General features: G+C 48.8%; 1 protein-coding gene across 2 annotated transcripts; it reads left to right on the forward strand.

Annotated features, from left to right (window-relative positions):
- Positions 1-7395: 7395 nt before the first annotated feature.
- On the forward strand, positions 7396-24343 carry CFAP20 (cilia and flagella associated protein 20). 2 transcript variants are annotated; one of them, XM_037877795.2, is made up of 6 exons: positions 7396-7647; positions 18674-18753; positions 20002-20113; positions 20929-21117; positions 22400-22510; positions 23848-24343. In XM_037877795.2, exons 1-6 carry the CDS (start codon positions 7564-7566, stop codon positions 23851-23853), a joined length of 582 nt encoding a protein of 193 aa, XP_037733723.1. In that variant the 5' UTR covers positions 7396-7563; the 3' UTR covers positions 23854-24343. The 2 variants fall into 2 exon arrangements, with proteins under 2 accessions (XP_037733723.1, XP_037733722.1); XM_037877794.2 differs by lacking the exon at positions 23848-24343 and having other exon boundaries at positions 7424-7647; positions 22400-22519.
- Positions 24344-27464: the final 3121 nt, after the last annotated feature.

Here is a 27464-nt window from a genome sequence, read left to right on the forward strand (position 1 = left end):
CAGGGCCTGGCCAAGGCTCCCCACGGCTTCCCCACAGCTGCTTGTGTCAGCCCCATGCCTCTGCAGGGCATGCCCAGCAATGGAGGCAAGGGGCATGCACTGGGGCTGTCTCCATGGGCGGCGGGTGGAGCCCCCCTTTGGGAAGGCTAGCCTTCTGCCCGCACCCTCACCTTGCCCGGAGCCCCAAGACCTCCTCCTCCCCCGCCCTGGGGCCGCAGCCACAAGCCCCCCTGCCCAGAGAAGCCCAGAGCATGCCCCTCCCTGGCCACAGGAGCCCAGGGCTGGCCAAAGTCCCGAACCCCCCACCCAGAGTAGGGATATAAAGTTTAACCGGTTAACCCGGGGGTCAGCAACCTGTGGCATGCGTGCTGATTTTTAGTGGCACTCTGCTGCCAGCCAGGGTCCTGGCCGCCAGCCCCGCTCAGCCCGCTGCCGGCCTGGATGGACGGAACCCTGGGCCGGCAGTGGGCTGAGAGGGCCAGCGGCCGGGACCCCGGCTGGCAGAGGCTGGCGGATGGAACCCCAGACCAGCAGCAGGATGAGCGGTGCCGTCGGCCAGGATCCCGGCTCGCAGAAGCTGGCGGACGGAACCCCAGACCGGCAGCAGGCTGAGCGGTGCCAGCAGCCGGGATCCCGGCTGGCAAAGGCTGGCAGATGGAACCCCAGACCAGCAGCAGGATGAGGGGTGCTGTCAGCCAGGATCCTGGCTGGCAGAGGCTGGCGGACGGAACCCCAGACCGGCAGCGGGCTCAGCGGGCTCAGCGGCCGGGACCCCGGCTGGCAGAGGCTGGCGGACGGAACCCCAGACCGGCAGTGGGCTGAGCGGTGCCAGCGGCCGGGACCCCGGCGGGCAGAGGTGGCGGACGGAACCCCAGACCAGCAGCAGGATGAGCGGTGCTGTCGGCCAGGATCCTGGCTGGCAGAGGCTGGCGGACGGAACCCCAGACCGGCAGCGGGCTGAGCGGTGCCGTTGGCCGGGACCCCGGTGGGCAGAGGTGGCGGACGGAAGCCCAGACCGGCAGCGGGCTGAGCGGGGCCAGCGGCCAGGACCCCGGCTGGCAGAGGCTGGCGGACGGAACCCCAGACCGGCAGCGGGCTGAGCGGTGCCGTTGGTCGGGACCCCGGTGGGCAGAGGTGGCGGACGGAAGCCCAGACCGGCAGCGGGATGAGCGGTGCCATTGGCCAGGATCCCGGCTGGCTGACGGAACCCCAGGCTCAGCGCGCTGCCGGTCTGGGGTTCCGGTCGCTGGCCCGTGCCAGCCGGTGTCCCGGCCGCTGGCCCCGTTCAGCCTGCTGCCAGTCTGGGTGTTCCATCAGGGGGCCCCTGTAAATGTAAAATTTATTACTGGCACACGAAACCTTAAATTAATGAAGACTTGGCACACCACTTCTCAAAGGTTGCCGATCCCTGGGTTAACCGATAAGCTTGATGCTTATTGGTTCCAGTTAACGATTAAACTCCACTGCCCACCCCGATGCCCCCAGGGTCCGGCTGCAGCCCTGCTTGCACTGGGGGTCCTGACTGTTGGCCCCACGCACGGGGCTCCGCGGCCACCCCCGGATGCCAGGCGCTGACAGCAGCAGAGCCCCAGGTGCGGGGCCAGCAGCCAGGATCCTAAGCACATGGGGAAGGGGGGAGTGCAGGGATCCCAGGCATGCGGGGATGGGGGGGAGCCTCACATAAAACGAGGGGGGCTGCAGCGCCACCGCTCCCCTAGTTCCCCATTAACCGTTTACCCAATTGAATTTCAATAGGTTAAATGGTTACTTCTTTTACTCGCTATTTAGATCCCTAGCCTAGAGGAGCCCCGGGATGGCCGAAGCGCCGAGCCTGCACCCAGAGGAGCCCCAGGTCAGCCGCAGCTGTGCCTCCCCTCCCCAGACCCAGCCCTCCCAGGGGAAAGCGCCTGTCAGAAGACCCTTTTTGATATGCCCCGTGCAATGGTATGTGCCTCCTTAGCCGCCCCAGAACCTGCATGGGGCATAATAAAGCAAAAATGTCATGGCCAAACCCCGCAACCAGGGGTCCAGCAGCCACGGCAGCACCGGGGTGGGGGAGAGCCTCCCCTGGCCTATTATACCCGCCGCCCATGGCTGTCTCCCAGTGAGGAGTGCAGGCAACTGGCTGCACAGAGGTGAGGGATCATCCTGCAGCCCTCCTCCCACACCCTACAATACATGGACTCGGTGGCAAGGCTCACAAGGGCTGGGCCTGCCCCATAAACATCCTGGGGCCTGCCCCTCTGCACTGGATGCACCATAATAGCGAGTGAGAGGGACAGAGTCTTGCATGCATGACCAACCCTCCCAAGGTGATGATTTATGTCTCCCCCAGCTGCTCCCGATGTGACCACTGCTTGGGAGGCGAGCTAGGAGGGGCGTGTGACCCTCTCATTGCTTCTCTTTGCCTCGCTATCAGAATCACAAATTCTGCAGGAAAAAATAAAATTCTGTGGAGAACATGAAGTCTGCACAAATTCTGCCTTGCGCCGTGGTGTAGAATTCCCCCAGGAGTATTTTATGCATTGTGTGCCGCCCCACGGAAGTCAATGGAACTATGAGAGTGAATCTTTGAGGGAGTCAGTGTGGACAAGGGGGATCCAGTGGATATAGTGTACTTAGATTTTCAGAAAGCCTTTGACAAGGTCCTTCACCAAAGGGGACTTAAGCCAAGTAAGCTGTTATGGGATCAGAGGGAAGGTCCTCTGGGGGACTGGTAACTGGTAAAAATATAGGAAACAAAGGGTAGGAATAAATGGTCAGTTTTCAGAATGAAGAGAGGTAAATAGTGGTGTCCCCCAGGGGTCTGTACTGGGCCCAGTCCTATTCAATATATTCATAAATGATCTGGAAAAAGGGGTAAACAGTGAGGTGGCAAAATTTGCAGATGATACAAAATTGCTCAAGATAGTTAAGTCCCAGGCAGACTGTGAAGAGCTACAAAAGGTTCTCTCAAAACTAGGTGACTGGGCAACAAAATGGCAGATGAAATTCAATGTTGATAAATGCAAAGTAATGCACTTTGGAAAACATAATCCCAACTGTACATATAAAATGATGGGGTTTGAATTAGCTGTTCCCACTCAAGAAAGAGATCTTGAGTCATTGTGGATAGTTCTCTGAAAACATCCACTCAATGTGCAGCGGCAGTCAAAAAAGCGAACAGAATGTTGGGAATCATTAAGAAAGGGACAGATAATAAGACAGAAAATATCCTATTGCCTCTCTATAAATCCATGGTACGGCCACATCTTGAATACTGCGTGCAGATGTGGTCGCCCCATCTCAAAAAAGATGTATTGGAATTGGAAAAGGTCCAGAAAAGAGCAACAAAAATGATTAGGGGTATGGAACAGCTGCCCTGTGAGGAGAGATTAATATGACTGGGACTTTTCAGCTTGGAAAAGAGACGACTAAGGGGGGGTATGATTGAGGTCTATAAAATCATGACTGGTGTGGAAGAAGTAAATAAGGAAGTGTTATTTACTCCTTCTCATAACATAAGAACTAGGGGTCACCAAATTAAATTAACAGGCAGCAGGTTTAAAACAAACAAAAGGAAGTATTTTTTCACACAACACACAGCCAACCTGTGGAACTCCTTGCCAGAGGATGTTGTGAAGGCCAAGACTGTAACAGGGTTCAAAAAAGAACTAGATAAGTTCATGGAGGACAGGTTCATCAATGGCCATTAGCCAGGATGGACAGGGACGGTGTCCCTAGCCTCTGTTTGCCAGAAGCTGGGAATGGGCGACGGGATGGATCACTGAGTGATTACCTGTTCTGTTCATTCCCTCTGGGGCACCTGGCACTGGCCACTGTCAGAAGACAGGATACTGGGCTTGATGGACCTTTGGTCTGACCCAGTATGGCCGTTCTTATGTAATATAGTTAAGCATGTGCAGAAATGTGTGCGGGATCAGGGCCTGTGTATATGACTATTCATGTTTTATTCCAGTCCACTAGCTGAATTTTTTTAAATAAAAAAATAAAATGAAAAAATCTTGGTGCTCACCTACAACATTTCAAAGGAAAAAAAAAAGGGGGGGGGCCTCTTTTTTGCCTCTTTGTGATGATGAAGGGTGTTTTGTTTTCAAAGAAAACTCAGTGGGGTTTGGGAGTTCTTTGGTTCTGCTTGTTCTGTTACCTTAGCAATTCACTCTCTAGATCAGTGGTTCTCAACCAGAGCAGGTTTCAGGGGGTCCGCTAAGCAGGGCTGGCATTAGACTTACTGGGGCCCAGGGCAGAACCGAAGCCTGAGCAACTTAGCTTTACGGGGCCCCCTGCGGTGTGGGGCCCCAGGCAATCGTCCTGCTTGCCACCCCCCAATGACAGCCCTGGCTTTTATATGCAGAAAAACAGCTGTTGGGGCATAGGTGGGCCGTGGAGTTTTTATAGAGTGGGCACAGGGGGGCGGGCTCAGAAAGACAAAGGTTGAGAACCCCTGCTCGAGATGACCAAAGCGCTAGTAGGGTAGGAGAAGAAGGGCAAGCACATGAGACCCGATTTAGGGATGGGAGAACGAGAGTCTTATGAAGACTTTTTGTTGGTTTTGTTACAAACTAATTTAAACTCCAACACCTGTATAAAGAGTTGGGAGAAAAGCTCTTTTGTCAAAAATTCAGCAGCCCGCTCGCCTTCTTTAAGGGTGGAGAGCGTTCCCACTCACAGCTCTGAGTCCTCCCCTGAGACCCCCAGCAAAAGCAGGAAAGCAAGGCTTGTCCTGCCGGGGGCTGCGAAGGCTAAAACAAGCAGGGGAAAAACATAACCCTCGCAGGGTCTCAACAGCCCAAAATGCAGCACCATGCTCCAGCCCAGCGATTTTGCTCCCCCGGCACCGGGAGGGAACTGCAATAGGGAGACCAGAACGAGCTCCTCTACCTCCCTTCCATCTCCTCACCCCCCAGTCTCCCCCTCCCTTCCATCTCCTCACCCCTCCTCTGCCTCCCCTCAGCCACCTCCTCCCGTCCATCTGCCTGCCCCTCCATCTCCCACTTCCCTCCATCTCCCTAAGCCTCCCCTGCCTCTATCTCCCCCTGCCTCCCCCTCCCATCCATCTCCCCACCCCTCCTCTGCTCCCCCTCCCCTCCATCTTCCCTCCCCTTCCTCTGCCTCCCCCAGCCTCCCCCTCCATCTTCCACCCCTCCTCTGCCTCCCCCAATCTCCCCCGCTCCTCCTTCTATGATGACATAACTGGCTCTGTGGATATGGGGAAAGCAGTGGACGTGGTATAGCTTGACTTTAGCAAAGCTTTTGTTACAGTCTCCCACAGTATTCTTGTCAGCAAGTTAAAGAAGTATGGGCTGGACGAATGGACTATAAGGTGGATAGAAAGCTGGCTAGATTGTCGGGCTCAACCGGTAGTGATCAATGGCTCCATGTCTACTTGGCAGCCGGTAACAAGTGAGTGTCCCGAGGGTCAGTCCTGGGGCCAGTTTTGTTCAACATCTTCATTAATGATCTGGATGATGGGATGGTGTCATAACTATAAAGGGAAGGGTAACCACCTTTCTGTATACAGTGCTATAAAATCCCTCCTGGCCAGAGGCAAAGTCCTTTTACCTGTAAAGGGTTAAGAAGTTCAGGTAACCAGGCTGGCACCTGACCCAAAATGACCAATGAGGGGACAAGATACTTTCAGATCTGGAGGGGAGGAAAGGCTTTTGTCTGTCTGTGTGATACCTTTGCCGGGAACAGATCAAGGATGCAAGCCCTCCAACTCCTGTAAAGTTAGTAAGTAATCTAGCTAGACAATGCATTAGGTTTTCTTTGTTTTGGCTTGTGAAATTCGCTGTGCTGGAGGAAATGTGTATTCCTGTTTTTGTGTCTTTTTGTAATTTAAGGTTTTGCCTAGAGGGATTCTCTATGTTTTGAATCTGACTGCCTGTAAGATTATCTTCTTCCATTCTGCTCTTACAGAGTTGTTCTCTTATCTTTTTTTGTTCTTCTAATAAAGCTCTATTTTTTAAGAATCTGCCTGGGTTTTTTGGGTCTTAAAAATCCAAGGCTGGTCTGTGCTCATTTGTTTATTCTCAAGCCTCCCCAGGAAAGGGGGTGTAAGGGCTTGGGGGAATATTTTGGGGGAATAGGACTCCAAGTGGTCCTTTCCCTGTTCTTCGTCTAAATCACTTGGTGGTGGCAGCATACTGTTCAAGGACAAGGCAGAATTTGTGCCTTGGGAAAGCTTTTAACCTAAGCTGGTAAAAATAATCTTAGGGGGTCTTTCATGTGGGTCCCCACATCTGTACCCTAGAGTTCAGAGTGGGGAGGGAACCCTGACAATGGATTGCACCCTCAGCAAATTTGCAGATGACACTAAGATGGGGGGAAGAGGTAGATACACTGGAGGGTAGGGATAGGGTTCAGAGTGACCTAGACAAAATGGAGGATTGGGCCAAAAGAAATCTGATGAGGTTCAATAAGGACAAGTGCGGAGTCCTGCACTTAGGACGGAAGAATCCCATGAACCGCTACAGGCTGGGGACCGAATGGCTCGGCAGCAGTTCTGCAGAGAAGGACCTAGGGGTTACAGTGGACGAGAAGCTGGATATGAGTCAGCAGTGTGCCCTTGTTGCCAAGAAGGCTAACGGCATATTGGGCTGTAGTAGTAGGAGCATTGCCAGCAGATCGAGGGACGTGATTGTTCCCCTCTATTCGACATTGGTGAGGCCTCATCTGGAGTACTGTGTCCAGTTTTGGGCCCCCCACTACAAGAAGGATGTGGACAAATTGGAGAGAGACCAGCGGAGGGCAATGAAAATGATTAGGGGGCTGGGGCACCTGATTTATGAGGAGAGGCTGAGGGAACTGGGGTTATTTAGTCTGCGGAAGAGACGAACGAGGGGGGATTTGATAGCTGCTTTCAACTACCTGAAGCGGGGGGGGTTCCAGAGAGGATGGATCTAGACTGTTCTCAGTGCTGGCAGAGGACAGGACAAGGAGAAATGGTCTCGAGTTGCAGTGGGGAAGGTTTAGGTTGGATATTAGGAAACACTATTTCGCTAGGAGGGTGGTGAAGCCCTGGAAGGGGTTCCCTAGGGAGGTGGTGGAATCTCCTTCCTCAGAGGTTTTTAAGGCCGGGCTTGACAGAGGCCTGGCTGGGATGACTGAGTTGGGATTGGTCCTGCTCCGGGCAGGGGGCGGGACTAGACACCTCCTGAGCTCCCTCCCAACCCTGAGAGTCTAGGGTTCCGCCCCCTCCCCCGCTCTGCCTGAGGGGCGGGGCACCCCGGCGTGCGGCTGTTACCGTAGCAACGCGCACGCCGACAACACACGGCCCCTCCGCGGGGCGGGAGAGTAGTTCCGGCTGCAGGAGAAAGTAGTTCCTTGGTGACGGTGCGCGACCCGGCGGAAGGGGGCTGAACCAAGCGCCGCGGAGCCAATCACGGGGAACATTGTGAGGCGCGGAAGAATCTCATGCAGGCTCCTCCCCTTCCTGGGGGGGGCAGGTGACCCAACCTCTCCCTCCGCGCGGCGAGCGGGTGGCCTGGGCTCGGCGGCGGCGAGGAGCGGAGGGAGCCGGGCCGGGCCGGCCGCGAGACCCTTCCCCTCCCCGGCGGCGGGATGTTCAAGAACACGTTCCAGAGCGGCTTCCTCTCCGTGCTCTACAGCATCGGCAGCAAGCCGCTGCAGATCTGGGACAAGAAGGTGCCGGGGCCCGGAGGGGGGGGGATCGGGGCCGGGCCGCTGCAGATCTGGGACAAGAAGGTGCCGGCGGCGGGGGGGGGATCGGGGCCGGGCCCCTGCAGATCTGGGACAGGAAGGTGCCGGCGGCGGGGGGGGATCGGGGCCGGGCCGCTGCAGATCTGGGACAAGAAGGTGCCGGGGCCCGAGGGGGGGATCGGGGCCGGGCCCCTGCAGATCTGGGACAGGAAGGTACCGGGGCCCGAGGGGGGGATCGGGGCCGGGCCCCTGCAGATCTGGGACAGGAAGGTACCGGGGCCCGAGGGGGGGATCGGGGCCGGGCCCCTGCAGATCTGGGACAGGAAGGTGCCGGCGGCGGGGGGGGATCGGGGCCGGGCCGCTGCAGATCTGGGACAAGAAGGTGCCGGGGCTCGAGGGGGGGATCGGGGCCGGGCCCCTGCAGATCTGGGACAGGAAGGTACCGGCGGGCTGGGGCACGGTGGAGCTGGGTGGGAGGGAAGCGCCCCGGGCTCCTCCAACGCCCCCGTGCCTGGCACCACTTCCCGGGGGTGGTGGCAGCAAGAAGCCGCTCGTGGCTCCGATTTTGTGGCGGGGGCGGGCTGCGGTCTCTGGGACGCGTGGGTTGCGCGGGGGCACGGACTCCTCCCCCGGGTCGTAGGGGTCTCAGTGCCGCGTCTGTGCCCGGTCAGATCCTGAGAGGTGGGTAATCTGCTGTCCCTATGGCAACCAGCTGCCTGGCAACCTGCATCCCAGGCCTGGCCATCACTGGTTGCTTGGCAGGTCTACGCCGGGGGGTGGGGGGCCTCTTCTGCTCTGGGACAGTTCCTGGAGGAGTGAGCCCATTCCTGACAAGCTGCCCTCCAAATGGAGTATGTCTTCATGCATGGGGCAGGGTGCGCCAGGATAGGCCAGGGCTATCGTCTCTTGGGGGAAGGCACGGTCACAGAATGATCTTTCTTTGGGTCTCAGTCAGGAAACTTGTGAGCTCCTGCTGCCTTGTAGGCAATGCATGTTACTTGTCCTTTGGCATAGTGACTGGAGCTGGCTGTGCAGCATTCAAATACCATTGCTTGAAAGGCTTTTTCTTTCAATAATATAGTATTGTAACCTTCTAATTTGCAGAGCCACTTCTGCAAAAGCTAGCCAACTTTTGTTCCATCCATGAAACTACTTCACAGCTCGTCGTTTACAGGTGTCATGGAGGCTGCTGCCTATAAGTAATAAGGAAAGCATCTGATTTTCTGTTTTAATTGATAAGAAACTCCCCCCATACCCGCCCCCCACAACTCCTTCTCCAAAAAGAAATCAGGGGTTTATCTGGAATAACCCCAGAAATGGTTACTTGTATCTAAAGGATTGCCTGCACAGAGCAGTAATGCAGACTGTGACGGTTTGATTTCTAAAGCTCGCTACTGTGTTGAACATTAATTGGTCCATGCTGACCCTGCTGGTGCACACTAACAGTTTCCTAGTGCACTTTAAAATAGTATTACGTTAAAGCGCACTAGAGAGGATTACAAAGAGTTTACTCATTACCGTATACAGACACCCCCCGGGTTACGCAAGACCTGACTTACGCAAATTCACACTTACGGAAAAAGTTCCGTAAGCTAGAAATAGGAGTTGTGGGGTTTTTTTTTTTCTCCGTAACATTCGGGTATACGTTTCGGACTTATGCAAAATTCAAGTTATGCAAGGCTTTCCGGAACTGAACGATTGCGTAAGTTGGGGAGCATCTGTATGCAAAGAGGGAGCCCGGGAACCCCGCCCCACACATGCAGTTTTGGGGCATCTGTGTACAACTGAAAAATTCCTAAAAACAAACACTGGAAAATAGAAGCCCTAATGATAAGCAGCAGCATACAGTGTTCTGAAATATAAGAAACCATCCTCGGAACTTCTACCAGTTTTGATCCTTAATGCAGAGATCTTGTCCTTGTCCCAAGAGTGATTGTGTGTTAATAAGGCAGCGTCTCTTCTTAGGAATACCAAGTTTAGTGTCTGCCATTTTCTCTTTGACTCATACTGCACTTTGAGGTCCTCAAGAAGAAAAATTTTCCTCCGCACACTATACAATATGAAGTAGTCAGTGTAAAATCTAGTTAATTTTAGAAAATGAGATACAAATAAGTATCTGTTTCTACCCCTGCCCCCAAATCTCCTTGCCAAATGTTGTGGTCTGAAAATAGCATGTTTCTATTTTTAAAAGTTTAATTATTTCACTATGGTTAGCACCCCATGTTTGTGGGGGTCTTTCGTATAGCAACTGGAAAAATTAAAGTGACTAAGCAATATGCTGTCAAATGGTCAAAGTAAACAACCCGGGGAAAAATAGGTAATTCTTTTTTGCTCTGTCAGTTAGTCATCTTGGGTATTACTTGGAGCAGTAGGATGTCAGCCAAAGATGCTTTTGTTTTGTTTATGTTCCTTTTAAAAGTGGCCTGCAAAGGGCAGTTAAAAATGGTGTCCGTCCCCCCCCCACTGTAGGATGTGTAAAGAAGTCTTAAAAATAAAGACGCTTTCCTACATAGAAATGGCAAGAATGTCAGCTTTGGTTTTGCTGCAGTGCTTTTTAGGCCTCTCAGATGTCTGTCAGCTCTTGCAGGTGTTGAACCTTTAACAGAGACATCCCTTTCCCCCAGAGTACTCATTAGTCACTGATGATCTGCAAAAACCAACCCCAAAATAAGTTAGAAACAGTCTGACTAAATCTTCTCCCCCCAAAATTGCTTTAGTATTCAGTCTCTTGTGACGACATAATCTCACTAGTTGTCCATTCATAATTACCTGAAATTCTAATGTAACTTAGGAGGCAGGAAAACATCTGTTATTTATAAAAACCATTTCAGGCCTTCTCTGTACATCACAGAGCAGCCCAAAAAGAGGGTTGGGTTGGGGGCAGGCAAGAGCCCTTCTTTTTTCTTTTTGGAGGTGCCCGTTAAATTGGAGGTGTGTTTTGTTACAGGGATCCCTTGTGCTGCTTCAGGGATGTGGGCTAGATATATTAAATAAAACAAGGCCCATTTGTGGTCTGAATGAGAGCCCCGTGGTGCTTTCCTAGTATACTACAGTGGACTGTGTTGCAAACCCCTGTGAGGGCGAAGAAATGTTGCTGTTTTTTTAAACGCTATTCGGCCAACATCCAGGCTGTAAGAAATGCTAGCTTTATAAAGCCTCAGTCATGCAGCTTCTTGCATGTGAGAAGATTGCTGTGCCTGCATGGAGTCTCATTGGAGTTAATAGCAGCAGCCTGTTCGCAAGCAGTTAGTTGCAGGATCAGGGCCGAAATAAACAACACATCTAGAGGAGCCAGTGGATGAAGTGCTATTCTAAGAGAAATACTTGTGCCCATAAGGATGTTGTTAACCATGAGGTCTGTAAGCCGTTCTTTTTCCTTTTGTAATGGTCTCATTAAAATGTAAGGGCTCCCAAGTCCTGCATCTTGGCAGGAAATTAGACATTCACTAGATGACCCTTGCGGACCCTTCTAACCCTATTGCTTCTATGATTCTAAGACTTTGTCTACACTACTGGGGTAAGTCAACATCAGTCGCGCTACTCCAGCTACATGAATAACGTAGCTGGAGTTGACGTATCTTAGGTCGACTTACTGTGCTGTCTACACTGCGCTGCGTCGACGGGAGACGCTCTCCAGTCGACTTACCTTACTCCTCTTGTACCGGAGTCGACTAGAGAACGGTCGATTTAGTGGGTCTTCAGTTTTGGGCCCCACACTACAAGAAGGATGTGGAAAAATTGGAAAATGTCCAGTGGAGGGCAACAAAAATGATTAGGGGACTGGAACACATGACTTTTGAGGAGAGGCTGAGGGAACTGGGATTGTTTAGTCTGCAGAAGAGAAGAATGAGGGGGGATTTGATAGCTGCTTTCAACTACCTGAAAGGGGGTTCCAAAGAGGATGGATCTAGACTGTTCTCAGTGGTAGCAGATGACAGAACGAGGAGTAATGGTCTCAAGTTGCAGTGGGGGAGGTTTAGGTTGGATATTAGGGAAAAACTTTTTCACTAGGAGGGTGGTGAAACACTGGAATGCGTTACCTAGGGAGGTGGTGGAATCTCCTTCCTTAGAAGTTTTTAAGGTCAGGCTTGACAAAGCCCTGGCTGGGATGATTTGATTGGGGATTGGTCCTGCTTCGAGCAGAGGGTTGGACTAGATGACCTCCTGAGGTCCCTTCCAACCCTGATATTCTATGATTCTATGACCCCAGTGTAGACATGGCCTAAGTGAGTGACAGCACTGGTTAGAGATGGATAGTCTGGGTGGGAATTGTGCAAATGCTCTTACATTGCCTGCTGACCTATTATTCTCCCGAGTGCTGGGCCACTCAGATACTTGTCTGTCATGGTGAAGTGCGCTGAACTCTGGGCCAGGTCATTGTGATGGGGGGGTCGATGTCCATTGGGAACTAGACTAAAGTTGGGACATGCCTCTCAACTGTGGCACCCTGCACAGCTGAACCTCAGTTTCCATCTTACAACTACTCTTAAAATGCTCTTTTAATAATCTATTTTTAAAAGTAAATGGGTTTGTCACTCTTTCACCTGCACTCTTACTCTGCTTACAGTTAGGGGTCTTCGAGATTTTTAGCATTTCCTGAAGATCTGGGTTCACTTGTAATATGTCAAGAGCTAGTAGTCTTGTTAGGCATTGTCTGTTAAGGAAACTGGCACTGATGTACCTGTGTTGATGTAATCACTGGTAACATAAGGTAAGCTGCCCTGGTGTAAACCCTACTACGTGTTGGTACAGATTGTCTACATCGAGGATCTGTGCTGGTGTAACTATACTGATGTAGTTACATCTATGCCAATTTTCTTAATGTAGATGGGGGTGGGAGGAGAGGGCAAAGTCTTTCTAAATATCTTGGAAGCTGTCATAAATGTAAAGGGAAGGGTAACCACCCTTCTGTATACAGTGCTATAAAATCCCTCCTGGCCAGAGGCAACATGCTGTTACCTGTAAAGGGTTAAGAAGCTCAGCTAACCTGGCTGGCACCTGACCCAAAGGACCAATAAGGGGACAAGATACTTTCAAATCTTGGGGGAAGGAAGGTTTTCTTTGTGCTCTTTGTTTATGTGGTTGTTCTCTCTTGGGACTGAGAGAGGCCAGACGGAAATCCATCTTCTCCACCCATCCTAATCCAAGTCTCCAATATTGCAACCAGTAGAGGTAAACCAGGCAAGGTGGATTAGTTTATCTTTTGTTTTATGTGAATTTTCCCTGTGTTAAGAGGGAGGTTTATTCCTGTTTTCTGTAACTTTAAGGTTTTGCCCAGAAAGGGATCCTCTTTGTTTTGAATCTGAATACCCTGTAAAGTATTTTCCATCCTGATTTTACAGAGGTGATTTTTACCTTTTTCTTTCTTTCTTTCTTTAAATTAATTGATTGATTTAAAAAAATCCTTCTTTTAAGAACCTGACTGATTTTTCCATTGTTCCAAGATCCAGGGGTTTGGGTCTTTGATGATTTTCTAACCTATTAGTTAGGATATTATTTTCAAGCCTCCCCAGGAAAGGGTGTGTGTAGGGCTTGGGGGGATATTTTGGGGAGGAAGGCTTCTGCAAGTGGGCTCTTTCCCTGTTCTTTGTTTAAAACACTTGGTGGTGGCAGCGTACGGTTCAAGGGCAAGGCAAAGTTTGTACCTTGAGGAAGTTTTTAACCTAAGCTGGAAAGAATAAGCTTAGGGGGTCTTTCATGCAGGTCCCCACATCTGTACCCTAGAGTTCAGAGTGGGGAAGGAACCCTGACAGAAGCTTTCACTTTACATAGACGAATGTGGACAATGGAAACCTTTCCTTGATTATGCTGTGTGAACAGTGTGGCTTTCAACTCTCCTTATGAGTTAGTTTTCATTCCTTCTCTTTTACTCTCCCTCCCCCTCCCCCCCCCCATGGGCTGCAGTTAGTCTCTGGGCAGGTGGTTGGGCAATGAGGGCAGCTCTTTCACTCATCTGCTCTGTACTTAGCATCATGCTCACAGACTTTGCTTCTGGAGTCCAAAGTTGATTATGCCACTGAAAATTGAAGTGGACATCCTTTGCTTTCTAAGATAGAGGAAGAGCTAGTGCCTATCCCAACACCATCCTGCCAGAACAGCCACCAGAGTCCCCTAAATACAGAATGTGTTTTCTAGCTCTTTTAGATGTTTTTGTTCAGAGCAGATCAGTCTTCAGATCACTTACTCAGGGAGTTCATCTCCTGCCATTTCAGAGTCATCCGCGCCTTTCTGGGAGACCTGTTTTGCAAGGCACTGTCACCATCTCCATTTTAACACTTAGTTAATCAGAACCTCTCTTCATTCCTGAGCCCTTGGCTCTCTGATCTCAGGGGAACTCATTGCAAGCTGTTCTGCTACAGTGGATAGAAACTGTTCAACGGAACTTATCAAATCGATTGATTCTCTGAATGATTTCTCCAAGCACGGAACTACTGAGACTTTCCTTGAACTGAAAGATTAAAGATTAAAAGGTAGAGCAACTTCAAATGCTGTTCTCTAGCAATGCAGTGTATTGACAGTCTTTGGTATTCACCTGAATACCAAATAACTCTTGGAATCTGACCACAGAATACAAATAGCTGTTACTTCCATGGTTTCCCTGACCAGTGTGGAAGGGACCGTTTTCTGGAACTACATTAGAAAACCCTGCTATACCCGTGTATGGGTGGAATATAGCACAGTCAGACTAGCATGACTCTCAAGGGGGAGGAGAAGCCACGCCTACAGTGGTCAGGGAAATGATGCTAGCAACAGCAGAGTTTAAACACAGCTGTTGCTAGCATGGTTCCAGCCGCAGAAATGACCTACCCCTGTCTGCACTAATGCTGGACAGCAGTAAAATACTTGTTGGCACCTCTAGAGGTCTCCCTCAGCCTATTTAATTCACTGTTCACCACTTGGACTGAACTTGAATTCTTCTATCAAGGGCTGAGTTAATCTTATATTTCTCCAATCTTCTAGTTACACTGATCCAAGGTGTTACTAGTAACAATAGTAGGTAAAAAATATGTCGATACAAAACTGATTCTTTTTTTTTTTTTTTTTTTTTTTAAAGATGGTTGCATCCTTTGAAGTCCAGCCATTTTTGAGTGTGTGAATAAGAATTTGATTGTCTTTAGAGTGCAGGCAGGTTAATAATTAGTAAATTAGTGTAACTCAGACTAGGATTATCCATTTATATGGATGATAATATCCACAGTTGCATAAAATAGGACTTGATAGGATTTTTTTTCCCCCTCTACTCCCAAAAAAGTCATCTTTGGGATGTGACAATGTATAGCAAATGTTAGCTCAAAATTAGTTTTTCTGGAAGTGTAACTTCTGAGCATTCAAAGTTGCAACAAAAACCCCTTCCTTTAACTGCACTGGTCATTGCTGAGCATCTGCTGTAATCTATAGTTATAAACATTCTCTTTCCACGACATCAAGAGATCTCTTGCTGAGCAATGCTGCTGTAATCAGTATTAACTGCTATCAGGATGTCAGCCTCTGGGGTAGTGAACTGCGTGGGATGGGGTGTTAAGTAATGGTATCCAGAGCCTTTCAGCTGTCTTCTCTTTGGAGCGTCAAATTAGCTCTGGTTGATAACCTGGTTCTGATGAGTCTTTAGAGGCCTTTGTGAAACAAGCTGGTTGTCCCCACACTTCCCCCAGTTTCTAGGGAAGGATGGGGGCTCAATGTCTGAGTGCCAATAGAGTCCTTTGGAGAAGGGGTTGTGTGTGTGTTTTATGCTGCTTTCTCTGTGTACCCCACTTTGGTTTTGATAGCTAATCAACTCATCTACTACCCTAACAAGCTGTTGTTGTTTTTGTAGACTAGTCTACTTCATCTCTAAATGTTGGCATCCCAAATTCTTTGTAATTCTTTATATTCCGCCCTTGGATGCATGTCATGACTATGCCCTCTGCCCTGCTTGGCTGTCTCATCCATGCTTTCTCTGTTGTCCTGCCTACCTTACATCTTTCCTCTTGTCTCCTCATCCTGCTCCTAGGAAAGTTTTGTGAGAAGAAACACGTTCCCTCTGTGATCATTCAATGTGTCTCTTGTGTTTGGAGAGAGAAACTGGCTTTCACCGACCATGACTAGTCAATTTCACGTTGCACTAAATTGACCTGGTGGCAGAAGGAAAAGAACACATTCTTTTACTAGTCAAACATTGATTAACTAATGAACTATCATCCATACTGGCAGTCTCACGAGAAAATCCGAAAACTGAACCTTCCCTATTTCCCCTTTTCGTCACTAAGAAATCTTGGCCTACCAATGGTACAGTCCTGGGATTACCAATGGTTAAGCCCCTTCATTTTCAGTTTAAACAGATTTTTTTTTTTTTTAAATCAAAAAATCCCGGGTCTTACCAAAAGTAATATTTTTTCTCTGATTTTTCACCCTACTTTTGTATCCTTCAAATATATAAAAAATAACTTGTTTTGTTAGGAAACTAAAATACATTGCATGAGATGTGTATTACGATAATATGTTAGCCTGTGTGTGTATGCAAAGCTGCCTGGTGAAGTAAAGCTCTGTATTCGTTGTGAAGATACACACAATAAGCAAACAGGCACGCAGGCAAGCTCTGAAGTGTGTGTGCATCTGAAGGTACTGATGCATCTCATGCCCACCATGTACATGTTTTAGCTACATGCAGTACTGTAGGAGACTGGGTCTTGGAAAAGACTCCTTAAAAAGACTGCTGCGAGCCTATGCTATGCAGGACTTTGGGAAATCACACTGAAGGACTTCACATAACACAGTGAGTGTTTATAAATATTTTTAAATATTGGGCCCAATTATTAAATGTTAATATAGTTCTAAGTCTACAGTAGTAAACTGTTTATTCAAACAAGTTTTATTGGAGATTGAAGGGATATTGTTTTCTTAAACTCAGAAGTGGCATTGTGTTTTGAGTTCTGTTTTAATTCTGCAGCCAACCACATTGAATTCTGTTAATCAAAGCATTCATCTACTGAATACTTTTCTCCCCGGTCCTTCTGTCCGCCAAACTAAACCCTGATATTTACCAAGAACAATTTTTAATATTTTTTGCACCGATTTTTCAGCTGTTTTTGTTGTTGTGGTAATAAACACTGATAAATTCCCAGGAAAAATGAAATAAAATCAAAACCAAAAACGAAGGGGCCTACCAATGGTGAAAGCTGTAATGTAGCCTGAGAGCAGGTATTCTTATCTAACCCAGCTAACAGTGTTACTTTCCCTAATATATAGAACCCCACATTAGTCTTCTAATGGGATGATTCCAGTTGCAGGTAACACAAACATCAAATAATCTTAACATTGCCATGTTAGTTTCTTTTACACAGACCTATAAATAAATGGGAGATGTATTTGGTGCAGAAGAGGCATAGGATTGGAGAACAGGAATACGCTGCTATCCCTTGAGGAGTCTCTCTCTGGCAGCTTAACGTCTTTATCTGTGATGGCTCAGAATGGGATTAAAAATATGGTCTGTCAATCCATGCTAGCATTCCTACCATTACCAGCATCCATTTCAGGTGATCTGAATAGAGACATCCTTAAAGACCAGAGAGAGGTGGGCTCCTTATTTCTCTCTTTTGGCAAACACACACATTATTATCCACTCTAGGTCCATCTAGAGAAACTGACTAAGCAGTTTGAAGATGAATTGCTGGTTTTGTAAATCGTTTTATTACGTACGACTGGACTCCTCCCATTAGATGGTTAATGTGGTTCTGTATTTTAGCAGCAGAGTGGTGCGATATAAGTTGAATCATGGATTCACACGGTTGCAATGTGCTGATTCCGCACAAGGTGATTTCATTAGCAAAGTGCCTTTAAATGCAGATCTCGTTTTTTTTTTTTTAATTTTTTTTTTTAAATGTGGAACGAGCTGTTTTGTTAAAAAATGACGTCAAACCCTGAGATTCAGCATAAGTTGGTTGCTGAGAAGAGCAAGTGTGAGTTACTATGCCGATTCCTATTCTGGCCTTCCTGCACTGTGCAGGGACCTGGCTGTGACTGACTTTACTGGATCATTGGAGATCTCATATCAGCTCTAAATCATGGCTTTTTTTTCCCCCCCCTCTAGCCTTACTCCATGATTAGTCAGAGAGAGAGTAGTCTGAATTGGGTCATGAGGCCTCTGAGGGTCTCACCTCAGCCCATTGAACTCAGTGCTGCCAGCCATGAGTCTGTCCTAAATCCTTGTGAGGGGCATGGGCATCCACTAGGGGGGGTTCCCTCTAGCTTCTCGTGCCCAATTCGCCACACACCCAGGGCCCAACATAGCTGGTAACTCATTCACCTGCAGCAGGTGATGTCCTGCAAGGGCAGCTAATGCCTCTTGTCTCAGACCTTCCCAGAGGCATTGAACAGCGCGTGACAAGCACCTTGCATGTGACCTCAGTGGTGAGCATTATTAGTGTGACTTTAAACAGGCTTTCTTATCTGTTGCTGCTGTTTGCCTGACCATGCCAGGCTACAGTGTCCTGCCCTAGCAATGGGCAGTAGCATACAGGAGGTAAAAGTCCTGTAAGTGGAGAGGGTGTGCTGGCCTGCAGGAGTCACGGATTAAGGAGGGAAGAAATTGACCTGGGCTTCCTGTACCTTTTGCTACAACCTCTCGCTCCTTTCCCTGGTTTGGTTTAACTTAGTACTTGTCTGGCTTGAGCATTCTTTGGGCCTTCATATACTAGACTTAAATGCATCCGAATGACTCAGCGTGCATTTTGCTCTGTACTGTTTGTCAAGGTACTGTTTCTGGCCTCTGATGTCAGCATTTGGAGATGAGATTGGACCTTGCAGACTCTCAGTAAAGGCGTTTGCTGGCAGCGTGTCCTGTAGTAGTAATTGCTGTATGGGATGACGGAAGGTGTCCATCTGATTTCTTCATGTGACTGCCGAGAGAAGTTCTTGTGGGATGTCTTTCTAGCGTACTCTTCTTGGCTGGGAGATCTCCCCTGCACTTCAGGAATGGCAGTTGTCTTTCATCTCTCCCGTGGCTAACAAACTGTTCCACTTTCTCTTGTTCTAGGTGCGGAATGGCCATATCAAAAGAATCACTGATAACGATATCCAGTCACTGGTGCTGGAGATTGAAGGAACAAATGTCAGGTAGAGTAAGAGACCATTCTTTTTCCTAACACGCTATGGAGCATTAGCACTTCAAACAGAATGAATGATCATGGTGCCGCTTCAGTCATCTTCTCTTTCCCAAAGACTATTCATCTCTTTTTTTCCCTAGAGCTTATTGGTGAGATTTTTCTAAATCAAGTGGCCCCTTCTGTAGCACCGTTGTGGCACGTCCCATTCAAGCTCTGTTTTTATTCCAAGACATTTTGGTTTTTGCTGGAGTTTTTAAAATGCTTATAGAGCTCTGGATGCAAATTGAGCTCTGACTGCCAGTGACGTCTCCCCTCTCTCATCAAGTCCTAGTAGTAGCCAGGTGTTTTCTTTTTCTCCTTATATAACTTGTGTTTTTTATTAGAGACAATTTGGGGCATTGTAGCCCATGGGTTATCTAGTGCCAGGGGAGAGCTGAATTGTAGCAAAAGCAGTGCACCGTCTCTTGCATCTGATTGTCCTAAGACCCAATTGTTCCCTCAGTTAAAGACTTGAGGATGAGTGAAGCATCATAGTAGCAGTAGGAAGCTAAAATATAAGAGGCTTTTGTTTACAAGACACATGGATTTTAGAGCTTGTCAGACCTTTGGCCCGAAGTTGTGGGGTTGTCTGGCCTCTAATGCTTTCTTAAACACATGTAGTGCTTGGGAGTTACTGCTCTTTTGTTCTGAGGGTGCTACCTGCTTAGATCAAGGGCTGAGGGAGGGTCTAGTGCTGTGTGCTTGAAGTGGGAACAGGAAGCTCTCATGATAACCTGGAAGTCTCCTGTTAACCTGGTGGGGAAGGAAGAGTGTATTTGAACTGAATGGTGGTTTTGTCCTAGTCCTCCCCACCCTCCAGTATTTTCCCCATTGGAGTAGAACAGTCCACCTTTTCACTGAGGCCCCCACTGGGCCGATCTGCCTGGCTAGGTGTGTTTGGGTAATCTGATTGGCTGACCATCCCTTAGTACCCCATATGATCAAAGTGTAGCATACTGGTGCACCATGTGGAATTGCGAAGGGTGTCAGCGGAGCATAGCGCATCCATGCAAGGTAGTAACCAGAAGGGTGTCTCTAAGTGACCTGCAATTTTGTGTACTCCTTAGACCTGGAAAGCTTAAATCTAGCAGAAGGGCTTCCCGGCTAATTCCTCTTGTATGTGGATCTGTCTCAGAATGTGCTCTATTGATATATCTGCCATGTACCAGGCAGACTGAGATAAGGAGCTAGAAATATTAAGTGTCTCTCTCCTTCCCAGTACCACGTACATCACCTGCCCTGCTGACCCAAAGAAGACACTGGGCATCAAACTGCCCTTCCTGGTGATGATCATTAAGAACCTAAAGAAATACTTCACCTTTGAAGTGCAGGTGAGTGGGGTAACATGCAGAGCTGCCTCGGTAGGGGTTAGAGGGGGGAGTATCTCCCCAGCCCCCAGTAACTGCTGGGTATAAAGAGAGTGGGAGCTGGCTGTCTCGAGACTCATGACTCCATCACCATAATATCTGAGCACTTTGCAGAAACTAATGAATCTCTTCTTAGCACCTCTGTGAGATAGAAAAATATTATCCCCTTTTGACATTGGCCCTAGTTAGCGGTGGTCTAGTGGACAGAACATAGGACTGGGACTCAGGAGACCTGGGTTCTATTCCTGGCTCCCCCACTGGTCTCCTGGGTGACTGTGGGGAAGTCATTTCCCCCTCTGTGCCTCAGTTTCCCAATCTGTAAAATGGGGATATTGATCCTGACCTCCTTTATGAAGTACTTTGAGATCTGCAGATGAAAAGCATATAGAAGAGCTAGGGATTATTAGTATGGTGATGAAGTGACTTGTCTAAGGTGACACAGGTAGTCTGTGGCAGAGCAAGATATCCTAGTCCAGTGCATCAACCACAAGATCTTCCCTTTTTTTTTCCCCTTCAGCCCCTTAGTATCAAGCCCTCTCTACCATTGCAGCCTGTCTTAGGGCCATGAGCGAAGGTAGTGACCATGTTTGAAACCCAGGTTTTCATGTTGCATCTAGGCACTGACTTCTTAATATTCTAGCTGTAAAGTGGAGGGGAAAGTCCTATTCTACTGCACCTCCTGGAGTCTGACTCTGGGTTGGAGACTGCCTGTCTTGAGTGAACTCAGCCTGTCAAGGAGATACAGAAGTCAGCAGAGCTGTCTTTTTCCTCTGCATCAGGTGTTGGATGATAAGAATGTGCGCAGGCGCTTCCGGGCAAGTAACTACCAGAGCACAACCCGGGTGAAGCCCTTCATCTGCACCATGCCCATGCGGCTCGATGACGGCTGGAACCAGATTCAGTTCAACCTGTCCGATTTCACACGCCGCGCCTATGGCACGAACTACATCGAGACCCTGAGGGTCCAGGTATGAGCTAGGCCAAACGGCCCAGCTGCTGCCGGGGAGCCTACTTCTCAGAGGTCAGGGCTCCCCGCCCTCCATAGCCGTAGAAATCATGCCCTGCAGTCTCCCTTCTTGCTAGCCAGGAGATTGGGCTGCTGGAGTCCAAGCAGAACAGGGGCCTGGACTCCACCCTGTTTGACTTCTTAGCCAGTTACCTGTCTTAACTGTGCACCATTAGAGGGGAGCAGCACTGGTGCTCGTGACCTCATGTATTAGTGATGGGTGACTATATTGGGCTTCAGCCCTGCCCCACCCTTAATTCAGCTGCTTCTCAGATGATGGAACTAGCTGCATCTATGGTCTCTTCTCACCAGCCTTCAGCTACGAGAGGAAGCTTGGGAGATGCTTTCTCTGGGGTGAGGTGGTATTTAAGTCTATTTGGGATGCCAGGCACGCATCTGCCAGTAGGATGGAAGCCCTTATTCTCATTCCTATGCAGGGAAATCTTAAGGAGGGGCAGAATTGCCATTCTCACCAACAGTGAGGGCTCTGATAAAGAAAGGAGCAGTAGAGAGCAGAGATGGGGGTAATTGTGAGGAACCTTGTGTCATCTGGCAGCCAGTGCAGAGCTGATTCTGTGGAGTCTCCAGTGGTCTGCCCAGATCTCTTTAGCCAGCTCCCAGACATGTGCCATCTACTGAATGTGTTCCTGAAGAATGAAAGGTGCTAGTATAGGACAGAACAAGAACCAGCTCTGCTTCCATCTCCGAGCCTGTGCCAATCACATGAGCAGAGGTACTGGAAACTCTGAAAGATGTTCCGGTCATTATATATGGCCCAGTTAAACACTGCTTCCCAGGCTCTCGCCCTCCCTAAACAGCTACCTTGCTGTTTATCATGACCCCTTTTTAGTCCGTTTTCAGCCCAGTACTTGAGATTTCATGAGACACTGGGACATCCAGCTATAAAAACCAAGGGCATGATGGGTGGCTAGGACACTTCAGAAGAGGGTGGAGGAGGAGCTGCTACCTTTTAAAGCCACTAGGAAGAAAGATGGGGGAATAGGATACCTCCAGGAAGACTTGACAAGGCGTCTGGGGCAGTCAGCAGATCAGCATAATGCCTGCAGCACTGATCACCAAAGTGGATTTTCTGGATCTGGGATTCTTAGATGATGGGAGAGTTCTGTAATCGACGAGTGGGGACAGGGTGTGTTGTGAGCCAAACCACTGTCAAGCTGAAGGGGAGAAGTATAAAGAGAGGATGTTAAAGATGCAGCCAATTCTCTCCGTCTTTCCATCACCAGATCCACGCGAACTGTCGCATCCGGAGGGTGTATTTCTCTGACAGACTCTACTCTGAGGATGAGCTTCCAGCAGAGTTCAAGCTGTACCTCCCTGTTCAGAACAAGGCCAAGGTGAGCTAGCCTGATGAGGGAGAAGTGAGGAAGCAGCAGCTAGGGCCATCACAAAAATCTCTCTCCTTTGTCGACCATTTCCTCCTCCTTCCTGATGTCTTAGCAATAAGAGGCCTTCACATGATATTTGTATCAGAAAAACATTTTCCCTTTGCTCACAGTAGGGAACATGCCCTTGCCACTTACGCCAATCACTGGCTCCCGGCTATTAAAATCACTAGCAATATCTCAGGTTGTTTACTGATTGGCAGTCTTCCCCAGGAAGCAGAGCACTGAAGGAGATGGCGACTCAGTTCCCTTCCCCACCCCTAGAACGAGGCCTTCCAAATTTGGTGGGGAAGGGAGTGTGTGAGATAGTAGATGACAGAACAAGGAGTAATGGTCTCAAGTTGCAGTGGGGGAGGTCTAGGTTGGATATCAGGAAACACTGTTTCACTAGGAGGGTGGTGAAGCACTGGAATGGGTTCCCTAGGGAGGTGATGGAATCTCCTTCCTTAAAGGCTTTTAAGGTCAGGCTTGACAAAGCCCTGGCTGGGATGATTTAGTTGGGGATTGGTCCTGCTTTGAGCAGGGGGTTGGACTAGATACCTCCTGAGGTCCTTTCCAACCCTGGTATTTTATGATTCCCCTGCTGTTGTCTCGGTTCATCCCGTTCTGGGGTTGAACCCCAGAAGCTGCCCCCCTCTCGCTGGTGAGAGATGATAGAATTGTTGACAAACTGGCTGCTGCTGATGCCCTCATCCAAGCAGAGGTGTTCGCCTGTGTTTCCTCCTTCCCTGGTCACTTACCTTGACTCCCATAGAGTTCCACTCTGATTTCTGTCCCTCTGACACTGGGAGCATCATTGCTGTGGGCGGGGACGAAGGATGAGTATGTTGCCGTCGCGTAGGGAGAGGCGCTGCAGTGTCCTTGGGGTGAGTGGGAGAAGAGCCCTCTGGATCATTCTTCAGTGATCAGTCTAGTCTCAGGGTCAGTATCGAGGGGCTTTACAGATTAATGTCCAGCCCTCCTTGACCAGACACCCTCATGATGAAAGAGCTTCTGGGCTGGGTGGAATAAGACAGACAGGGAGGAACTTGGAGAAACTTCTCAAGGGTGTGCATCTTCTCTCCCCGCCCCAAGTAGACTGATGTTTGTTTCGGGGTAGGTCAAGGGCTGGGTTAACAATTATATGCTGCAAAGGTCATGGCAATAGCATGTGGCCAGCAATGAAGATCGTTTAAGGCTGCCAATGGAGCATTCCCTTCTGTACAATTACACGCAGCACGGGGGCACGTTGGAATAGCAGTGTCAGGTGCTAATTGCTTAATAATCCTGTCCCCTTTGTGCCCCCTCAGCAATAAACTGCACTGGAAAGAAACACGAGGAACGCGCCATGGCTCGGTATGAACATGAAGGCAGGTGGAGGAGAATGTCCTAATGAAACACAATTAGCTAAATGCACTCTGCATAGGGTAACTATTGAATAATTTGGTATCCCTTTCCTGGGCAGGACACAACTAACCATGTAATAATACAGTACTGGAATTGCATTGTACGTCCATAGGTAGCACAGAATCAGAGTATTTATCTGGCTGTTCCTAAAAGCAGAGTCTAAACACTGCGAGTGACACAGTACCTAATCTTTGCCTTGCTTGGGGGAATTACCAAGTAAATGAGAGTAGCGTGTCTGAAGAGAGGATCTGGTGTGGAATTACAGGGTTAAGTGTGCCCTCTCAAAGATACCAATGTGTTTTTCCTTTCCTGGTTTTCCATCTTTATTTTATATGTGCTCTAAATATGGATGTAATACTCATATTTTGAAAGTTATTAAACATTTGATTCTGTTTGTAAGTGTGTCCAGGCATCTCACTCCTTTGATGGTGCTCTTTCACTCACAGATGGTTGGACTTAAAAAGCTCTGAGGAATCTCTTTAGCAACCCAGATGTTAATATTGCCTCTGAATTGCACTTGGATTGGCTGCCTGCTCCCCAGAGGCCCAGCAGTGCTGTGGCTAGAGGTGCACTAGCCACATCATACAGGGCAACTTCAAACCCGGGGGCAGAATCTACCCCAAGGTGGCTCTCCATGCGTACTGCTCATCCCCGGAAGATGGGTCTGTATCCTTCATGCAAGTCTCTTATAAATAAGCCAGCTTTCCCAGGAGCCGCAAATCATTCAGTTTTATCTGCACACAATGGAAAGATTCACTCCGTTATTTGTATATTTATAGAACCTGTTCCAGCTCTGACTAGCCTTCGAACAGCCACTTGTAGGGAAAGGCACAAAATAACACAAACGTTAACAATTGCTCCTTTCCTTTGGAGCTTTAGCAGAGCAGTTGAACAGGAGCTAAAGCACAGTGTTTTCCTGTTCTAAACCAGCCTTTCTCCTCTCAGCCCAATCTGGGTGAGTGTTGTTTCCATTCTGTGTCAGTCTTAACAAAATTAATGTTAGCAAACTTATGTCCGTAATGCAAGCTAAAGAGTGACGGACAGACCTTCTCTCTCTGGGTCTAACGGGGGAGGTGGCCTTTGACAAGGAGGCTGAAATTTACCCCCTCGGAGTTGCTCGTAGAGCACTTCTGGCAGGAAATATCGGGGGGTGTTCTAACAACTGAATTTCCAGGTAGCTTTGATTAATAAAACACTTAACATGGGAGAGGATATAGAAGATGGGAGGCATCAATCCTGCATTGACACCCTTAATCTTGGCTTGGCTTCAGACTTGTTTCAGTCCCACCCACCTGCTCAGTGCCAAGACTGCCCTTAATGAAGTTCATCTGTAATCTGTCCAGACACATTTACTGAGCTTGCCAAAGGCTGCACTTGACTGCAAGTGAGAGGTGGTGGGGGGGAGATCTTGGCCTCTTTGAGACGACCAGTAAGTCCCAGAGGAGAGAAACATGGCCCCCAATGGAAGCCTTTGCTCATGGATAAAAACTTCAGGTGGCCAGTGGCAGGGTGGTAACTCCTTTCTTTTATAGCAGCAGTGAGAGCAAAGTGAATTGCTGCACTGGGGCAAGGCACTTCTTGTTTGCCCCCCTGTGGGGTGCCTGCTCGGAAGAGGCACCAGGGAGCAGCAGCATGAACAGAACACTACTTGGCGAGGCTGTCCAGTGATGATTCTGCTTTGCTTTCAACAAGTGTCCTTAACGCTTCAAAATCGGAGACTCCTGCCTGTGTGGATTCTTAACTACTGCAGCAAGGAGATCAAACAGGCATGATGGGTAGCCCCCAGCCTAAGTTCCCTGTAAGCTGCGCGGCCGGGCATCTGCCCAGTGGGCTATCAAGTGCTGGGCAGTTCAGGTGTCCCTCCCCACACTGCCATGTGCTCCTCCTGCCCTCTGCCTTGGAGCTGCTCCCAGGAGCCTCCCATTCGCTGTGCAGAGTCGAGGGGGGGACGGGGACAGCCTACTTAAAGGGGCAATGCGCGTCTCTGCCTCACACACACGGTGTGTGTCTCTGTCACACTCATCTCCCAACACATACTTGAGATACTTTGATACTTCTTTCAAAGTGTGTTGTTTTACTTTTTTGGCTGGTCTGTGCATTTCATAATTTTTATTTCTCTCTTATGCTTAAATTTAATTCTTTGAGTAGGGAGTTCTCAAATGCCTAACCTGTCCTGGCTGGAGTAATTATCCCTATGGTAACTTAAAAAAAAAAAGAAAGAGAAAATATCTCGGTTTTTGGTTTCTACTGGTGGCGCACATCCGCACATTACCTTGATACTGGTGCATATACTGTGACAAAATTCATTCTGCACATGGATGGAAAAAATTAGAGGGAACACTGCCCCCAGCTGACCTTTGTCTTCAGTGGGACACCATCCTTACTAAATCTTCCAGCTGCATCCTGCTGGAATAAACTGATGGCCACAAAGTTTCTCAATAGTTTTAATGCAAACCAAAATATGATATTTTCCTGCTTCTGTTGATGGTGCTGGAAGTGAAAGTTGTCCTTCCCTTTTGGGTCAGACAGAATTGGATTCACAAAGTGTAGTTCAACCAAGCGCCTCTCCTAGTGCTGTTCTCTGATCGGTGCTTTAGCTGTCATCGGACAAGAGGGAGAACTCGATAGCGCCATCCAACAGGGACGGAGTACTGCTGGCAGGTAGGAGCCTTGATCTCTGAGGGCTAAGACAGGCAGTCGGTGTTCTCCTGAGAGAAAACATGCACCAGAATACTTGCTAGTGTTAAAGGTCCTTCTTTAGTCCACTAGTCAATAGCTCAGTATCTTAGGCCCATCCAGGCTATGCTCTCCTAAGAGCTCTCGCTGTGACTGGTTCTCGTGGGTGAAGGAGGAAAGGTACAGCAGCTCTGGTATCAATCACTTTTGTGAATATTTCTATCCATAAATGTTTTGTGCACCTGTACAAGGTAACTATGAATGAGTGTTCTCCTGGGCTCCCATCTGCTGGGTTACATGAGAGCCTGGGTACAGATGGCAGTGACACCTCGGGAAAGGAAGGAATTGGCTGTCCTGCAAAGCAAGCCAGCAGAGAGAAGGGAAATCTAAAATACTCTTGCTAATTCCTATGTCTTGGGGCAGCCAGCTCCTTCCCCTGGTTTCTAATCTTTATTGTGCTTTGTTAAGGACATAAGGGAAAGGACTCTGCATTGCCCTAGCAAATACCAAACCGACATCTCAAAGGCTTTCAACCCAATGCAGAGCAGATTCTTTCCCAAAGAGATGAGTTTTCCTTGCCTCCACGCACTTCCAGGATCCTCATGTTCTCTCTTTATCAGCCAGGACGCCTGCTCTTTGATCAGTCCTGTAAATGCTAAGAGCCTGTTTTCTACATCAAAGGCGAAGCTTCCCTTTGAAATCTCAGCCGTGGAAAGTGCTTGAGTGTGGAGGTTGCAGTGTGTTGTACTATAACGGATCAATGGGAGTGCAATCTTCCCTCTTCACGTAGTGGAAGGAGTCGGGCTTGTTGTGATAGGGGGAGATAGACCCCAGTTCCTTTCTC

This window comes from Chelonia mydas, chromosome 12 (genome assembly GCF_015237465.2).
Source record: "Chelonia mydas isolate rCheMyd1 chromosome 12, rCheMyd1.pri.v2, whole genome shotgun sequence".
Lineage (NCBI taxonomy): Eukaryota > Metazoa > Chordata > Testudines > Cheloniidae > Chelonia > Chelonia mydas.

Bases quoted from the DNA above. Each gene is read 5' to 3' on its own strand.
- CFAP20 (XM_037877794.2), top strand. From the start codon at position 7,564: ATGTTCAAGAACACGTTCCAGAGCGGCTTCCTCTCCGTGCTCTACAGC. The intron at 18,754-20,001 runs GTAGAGTAAGAG...TCTCCTTCCCAG, and splicing joins ATTGAAGGAACAAATGTCAG to TACCACGTACATCACCTGCC. The intron at 21,118-22,399 runs GTATGAGCTAGG...TTCCATCACCAG, and splicing joins TCGAGACCCTGAGGGTCCAG to ATCCACGCGAACTGTCGCAT.